The sequence below is a fragment of the Trypanosoma equiperdum genome (assembly GCF_001457755.1).
Source record: "Trypanosoma equiperdum strain OVI genome assembly, contig: ctg_13, whole genome shotgun sequence".
Taxonomy (NCBI): Eukaryota; Euglenozoa; class Kinetoplastea; order Trypanosomatida; family Trypanosomatidae; genus Trypanosoma; species Trypanosoma equiperdum.
The window spans coordinates 1-7,013 of NW_027123394.1; the positions used below are offsets into that span (position 1 = coordinate 1).

At 49.2% G+C, this 7,013-nt stretch overlaps 2 protein-coding genes across 2 annotated transcripts; both read right to left on the reverse strand.

Annotated features, from left to right (window-relative positions):
• Positions 1-1,343: 1,343 nt before the first annotated feature.
• TEOVI_000023500 (uncharacterized protein) lies at positions 1,344-3,263 on the reverse strand (the record flags this gene model as incomplete). Its single annotated transcript, XM_067221282.1, has 1 exon — positions 1,344-3,263. One exon carries the CDS (start codon positions 3,261-3,263, stop codon positions 1,344-1,346), a length of 1,920 nt encoding a protein of 639 aa, XP_067077383.1.
• Positions 3,264-3,761: 498 nt separating this feature from the next.
• Positions 3,762-6,839, reverse strand: TEOVI_000023600 (uncharacterized protein; the record flags this gene model as incomplete). Its single annotated transcript, XM_067221283.1, has 1 exon — positions 3,762-6,839. One exon carries the CDS (start codon positions 6,837-6,839, stop codon positions 3,762-3,764), a length of 3,078 nt encoding a protein of 1,025 aa, XP_067077384.1.
• Positions 6,840-7,013: the final 174 nt, after the last annotated feature.

Below are 7,013 nucleotides of genomic sequence, written 5' to 3' on the forward strand. Positions count from 1 at the left end.
GATTGGAATGTAATTTATCTACCACCATTGCAAGACAAAGTCAGGTATTGCGAGGAAAGAGAGAAAAGGTTACAAACTCCAAGGGGCAAAGAGTAAAAAATACAAAAAAAAACACCGCCATCGGACAAAACACACAAAATGAAAGTGTTATTACCCAAAAGTAAGTACCAGGAAACAGATTCCATTATATGCAAAGCGACCTATCACCTTCTTCCACATCCTCTGTCCCTCCCACTCTCATCATTATCCTTTGTTATCATTATTATTCTTATTCACGCTGATTCATCGTTTATATTTTCTCTCCTTATATTACTCAACCATTTCTTTAGTGTCCTCTAACGCTGTCCATAATTTCAAGCGCAAGAAAAACGTTGCACTACAACTGAAGGTAGAGAAATGTGGTCGCTCAAGCGGTGCATGTCAGTACAAGCACAAACATTAATAACAATATCACAATTTCTCCATGCCTCCACGTGCAACACAACATCCGAACATGAGGGGATATATCGTCATCACACGTATCAATCATAGAACACGAGTGTAATAAGAGGTTAGCCTCGTAGTCAAATGCATAAACGGGAATAATAATGAGGCATATATCACGTATTCCATAAGATTACCCTCTCAGTTACAACAATGCGGCACATCACATGGCACATATATCATTTTTAGTAACGACACCTCCCAGAGTTACCTTCGCACAGCCTCTGTTGGGTGGGCAAACCTCTGGCAGAAGGGAGTGGATAAGATCTCTTGCGCCACGCACATCGTCCCACGACGTACAGTGAATATTGCCTTTCTCTTCATCCGTACTGTTGGGAAACTAAGCGCCTGCGATTATATACACCAACTCTGTGACTATTGTTGTCGGCGAAGCATCCCAGAAGGAGGTTCCTCATAAAGTTAACATTCACCTACAAATACGGCACGCTAAGGTGGGTGGTGAAGAAACGGGAAGGTCCGGTGACAGTAATTTGTCTACTTTTGAGGGAAATCACCAGATGTAACCGAACCACTTTGCATCTTTGGTGGCGGAGATCCGCATGATTCAGAGAACGCCTTTCATCGGTATTTTCGTCCCCACCTATTCAAACTATGGTTTAGCTTATCATTACTGTGGAAACCTTCTCCGTCTCGTTTTTCTAGAAACAGCAGTGTACTATGCTGTGCTTTCAGCGGGACAAGAGGTGGAGGGCCAAAGTACGTACCTTTTCAATTTATACACTACATTATCTTGCAATGTGGGATGGTCCCACCATAATACAAGTTTTCTATTGTTTTGTTGGTGTTTTCGCGGAGCAATGACGAACCTTCACTTATTTTCGCGTTTGATCTATGCTCCCTCAGGTTTTCCACGTTATTGTGGAAAGCCAATTTTTGTGGTGGGCAACTATTACCTGAAGGAAACCATCCTCGACCAACAACCAAGAGAGACCAGAGATGATATTCTCTAATGGCTGGTGGGGTCGGTTGCCGTTCTCCAAGTGAACATTAGCGGTGTCGCTCCCCTCCTCTCGCTCCCGGTTGTTATCTGTGTTTTGGTCCGTCTCTCTTCTTAAATCGTCGGGTGCCTCCTCGTCAAAGTGATCTGATTCGGGGGGCCCCAATGGCACGGTACTGTGTACGGCATATGATTGTAGGTTACGGTCAAGGAGAACAACCTCATTAAGAGTTGTGCTGTGGCATAGCCAGTGACGCACAAAACTTCGCTGGTATTTCGTGTGCGAAGTCTTCTGTAGAACCGGTCCTCCCTCACAAATGAATGTTAGCGCCCCACTCGTCATGTTCCGTGCTAGAACGGTGCACACAAAGGCGGGACATGTGGCATCGTAGGCCGCCGAGTGCCTGCACCTCCTAAACTCTTTGTAGCTTTTCGAACCACTGCCATCCTCTGTTAGCTCTGTGCTCGCCAAAACGCTCATGACTTTTCCATCTAATGTGCCAACGACCGTACCTACACTCGAATAAGTGTAGGTGGCGGAGGAAATGCCGCAGAAAAATCGCTTGGGTGGTGCCAACTCATACCCACAACCACCGTTTGTAGCGGACGCACACTTCACTACGACTGCGCGATCTTCGTACGGGGAAGAGCAAATGATAACCCCGTCAAGGCACTGCGAAAAGAGACCTGACTTTAGCCAATAAGCACCAGAAGTTTCACTAATTTCCTCACCTCTGTTACGTCGTGCAGGGAACACCGAAGCAAGACGAGTCACCGGAAAGATAGATGATACAAGACCCGTTAGTGGAATATGGTGAACTATACCCGTACATATTCCGCAATCTTCCACATGAACGACAAGCACGCCGTGTAGAAGTGTTCCAACAACCACAAAAGGCCGGTCAAAGATCTCGTTAACATCCAGTGGTACAACATGACGTGGAAAGGAGAATGAGGAAACGCACGATAGTACATTTGCCAGCACTCGCGGAGCAATACTTTTACACTCAACACCAGGCCCCGTATTTATGAATACCAACCTCTCTTCACAGGGGAGGGACACCACAACACAGTTAGGAATCCGGTACAACCACAGACAACGGCAGGGGATAGAACTGAAGGAGAAAGTTCCTAGGGGGGAATGCAACGTCCCCTCCGATTCCGCTATCGGTTCACCGGTGGTCAGCGACACGTTATCGTCGTGTTGGCTGCCCGATTCTGCAAAACGGCGTACCATATCATTTACCTCCTCTACGTGTTGCAGCGTGCCGATAACTAATTGGGCACGCGGCGATTGCGATAGCTGCACCTCGTACGGCCTCGTAGGTACTTGCCAGTACACACCTGATTCAGGCGAATCATCGTCCTCACGCCTCTCTGGTATCAACGGTAGTAGAAACCGTCGTCCCTCGGTTATAATCAACGCTATTAAACGATTCCCTCTGCGAAGACGGGGATCCCCCCGAAGCTCAGTTATTGTTGTAGGACCTATGTCCCACTGGCAGTGGTCAGTCTCAGCATCCCTTTGTGGAACGCTCTCCTCGGAAACTTTGGGCCAGCACCAACTAACGGCAAATAACGGGGTGAGGGTTGGCTTCATGGTTTGACGTACCATTTTGTCAAAGAGGAAAACCTCCTCCTCCTCATCTGGCGTTTCCACGGTGCCGCCGACACCTTCTCGGAGTGCATCGGCAACTTCTTGGCGAGGACGTGGGGAAAGTTTACGTCTACTATTCCCCCGTGCTAACTCTACAACACTCTCGCCACCGGTATCCTTAGTCATTTCAGAAGTGGCATGTGACGTACCCTTCCCCTCATTCATATCGTGTAGGGACAACTACTCGTGCTCGTTCAGTTTCAGCACGATACAGATATTTTATATTACTACTCTATTTTCATGCTACGCCTCACGTGCAGAAAATTTAAAGTATACACGCGTGAAGGTAACTTACTGTCGCCTTCACAGAAAAAGAAAATGGTTTGTTCGCTCGAAGTGGTATTGTGTAGTTGAGACATTGACACATTTTAGTGAAGATACAAATATATATATATAGGTAGGTAGATATGTTCGTAGGCGTAAGGTACACATTAAACCTCACGCGTCAAGGCGCCTTGAACCGCAGCAGTAAGCAAAATTTATTGAAAATACAGTAAAAGTACAAGGTACAACGGAGGATCAGCAGCAAAAGACGTTCAGTGTTGGTTCACCGTCTCGCCACTGGGTTGTGCATCATGTTACTCCTCCATTTCCCATTTCCCTGGCGACGAGTGCAACCACAGTGCGCTTCTGCGGTTTCACTGATAAAACATCGGCTGCAACCTACACAACTGGCGCAACCGCAACCCCAGCGAAATCTGTGTTTACTGGTGGTGCTACATTGCTGTTGAGCAACGGCGGTACAGGCAATGACACCGGGGCAGGAACCGCAGCAACCGCGCCACCAACGGCAGAAACGAGCAGGGGGGCCGTTGCAATTTCAGGCGGCAAAGGAACAGGTGTGGGCAGTTGCTCCAGTCGCAAATTTACGGGATTAGAAGCAACTACGATGTTGTTACCTGTCGATAGCTGCGGTGACACCTGTGGAGGGAGCGGCAAACGACTCGGTGTAGCCGGCACCACTTGAACCTGTGGGGGAGAAGTTGTCGAATGAGTCGGCAAGCCTCCAACAGATTCCGGATTAAGCTGCGGTGCCACTGGCACAGGTGACTGCAAGGGCAGAATAGACGGAGCTGAGGAGTTCTCGAGTTCCCTTGTCAAGAGCGTGGGAGCCAGCGGCGTCAGCAGTGGTGTTTGCTTGTTAGGGGGTGGGTTGACTGCAACTGGTTGAATTGAGAGAGGAGTTGCAAGTGACACACCCGCTGCGGGTTTCACAACATCTAACGTATTTTTCGAGACGGTAATTTCTTGCGCTCGCGGTGGGGACAAAGAAGCAAGAATGCGGCTTCTAACGGACATCGGGCTTGTTTGCGGCGCCACTCCAGAAATCGACGGGGCTGATGATAGATGAACGATGTTCCCTTCTACCTGCGTACTCTTCATCTGCACCGCTTGTCTCAGAGTTGAAATATCTGAATTTAAGCTCATAATTAATGTTTGCTTCTCCATGAGCTCTTTTTCCAATGATTTAGTAGTTGCGCAAGCTTCCAGTAACTGGTGGGTCAGTGACTCTCTCTCTTTAGTTTGGCGCGCTAGTTCAGTTTTCATCCGGTCAACTTCGCAATCTTTTTCGCGAAGCAATGCCTCCATGCTACTATTACCAACGGACAGGGCAGCAGCTGCTTGAGCCTGAAGCTGCTCACAGTGTTCCTTCCAGGACCGGGAATTTTTCTTTGCATCGTCAACCTCACCTTGCAACTCCTTCTCTCTGATCGCTGCTTCCTCAAGAAGACGTTTCAGCCGTCGTTCCTCTTCATCACGCATTCGCTGCGAGTTACTTAACCCCTCGTTTATTCCTGCAGCACGTTGCAGTGCTTCCTCCTGTTCGTGACGAAGTCTTTGGATATCGCGATCCCTGGACTGTAAGGATGCCTCAAAGTCCTGTCGCTGCTTCTCCAGTTGTTGCCTGAGTCCTAGGTTTTCCGCCGTAATTTGTGCAGCACCACATTGCTCCCGCCGTAACTCTTCAACAACACCTTGAAGTTCTTTTGCGGTACGGTCCTTCTCCGAAAGGCGCTGACTCCACATCCGCTCGCTTTCACGTCTCACTTCCTCAATTTTCTCTCGTTGTTGTGCTAACTCCCGCTTTGTCATCTCCAGTTGTCTCTCAGACTCACGAAGTTGTTTCACCACTTGTCCCTTTTCCCCCTCTAAAATCCGGCGAGCCTCTTCGTGGTGTTCATTCATTCGTTTGTAAACCGATTCAAAGTCTCTGGACAGTTCGTGTGCTGCAGTGCTGTCAGCGTTGTGCATGTCCCCACGCATACGCTGAATCTCACCTTCATGGGCCGCTTTGGCACGTGCAATTTCATCAACTAACTCTTGCTTCTCCTCACGTAACACACGTAATTCCGCACTCTGCTTAGCCGATAATGACTCGAGCTCACCCTGCAAAGTGTGAAGTGCATTCCGTGCTTCACCAGCTGTCCGTTCGGAATCCGTAGCACGTCGTTCCAAACGTTGCTGGGACGCCAATGCGTCTTGTAGCTGCTTCCTAACAGTACGCAACTCCTCTCGCAGCCGAGCCTCCTCTGAAGCAGCCGCTGTTGCTGCCGCTGCCTTCGTCCTCCATTGCTGAATATCCGCTTCAGCCTCTCGCTGCCGTTGCTGTTGTTCTTCCAATGTCCTTTCGAGCATCCTCAGCTGTGAATTGCACCTCTCTTCGTCCTCAGTTCGCATCCTCTCGTGCGTATTGTTGATGCGCCGCAGTTCCTCTTCAAACCACCGTTTCATGCTCAGCTTGTCATCCTCAAATGTACGTTGTAGTACTTCCACAGTCTTCCGATGCACGTCTGCAAGGGCCTCCTCTGACGACCGTGATTTTGAACAAGATTCCTGTTTTTGTCGCACTTCGTTTAGTTGATTCACTACCTGGGAAAATATTTCCCGTGCTTCTGCAGCTTGCTGTTCACTCCTAGCTATCATTTGCCGTTTGGATTCTATGTCGTGACGCAGTGCGGCTATTTCGCTCTTGTAGGACTGGTGTAGCTGGTTTGCCTCCGCTCGGTATTCGCGTTCGCGCTCACGCATCTCATTACATATTCGCTCCACCATCACATTGGTCGCGCTCTTCACGGTTTGCTCCACAACGTTGTGGCACTCCGATATCTCCTTTTGGCTTTGTATTCGTACCTCTGACTCCTCACGCAACCGTTGCATTGCCCTTTCATGTTGTCGCTCACGCATTCGCTCTTCCTCTTCAATATGCCGGCGTCGTTCACGCTCTAACTCCCTCGCCCGCTCGTGCTTCCATTCTTCCAGTTCCCTTTCCTGTGCAAGGAGACGCTGTCGTTGTTCCTCTTCCCGTTTCGCACGCGACTCCTCCAGTTGTCTGGCGGTTTCGATTAGCGATTGCTGCTCCTCTTCCCGCTCATATCGCCGAGTGCGCTCTTCTTCCATACGTCGACGAGCCTCCTCTGCACGACAGAGTTGGTTATACTCATCTCGTATCTGAAACTCACGTTGAAGCAGTAAGGCCTCAGGGGTCCCTACGTTCGAGTAACCGGCACAAGTTCCCGTGCCGAGGGTAAAGAGAACGCATTTGCTGAACCCCAGCCGGCTACCGGACGCCATACGGTACGGTAGGTTTTCGCCCTGCATTCCAATGGGTGGCATAGGCTTATTCAAAATGGAAGATAAAATGGACGAAGCAGTAACATCACTTTGAAGCATAGGTGGCATAACTGAAGTATACGTCTGCAAAAACCTGCCGGAAGGATGTGAAGCAACGCAGTCTCCCATCTTGTTTCCTCCTCGCCCACCTTCAGCACACCTTCTCCTTTCGGCTGTTCCCCGCCGGCTAGGCCACCCTGCAGAATTTTCGCCTTCAGAACGTCTTTGTACGCCGCTACCCTTTGACAGAGAATCCTTAGATTAACGGTAAATCCGCATTGGGTTTTTTTGAAAAAAAAAAAA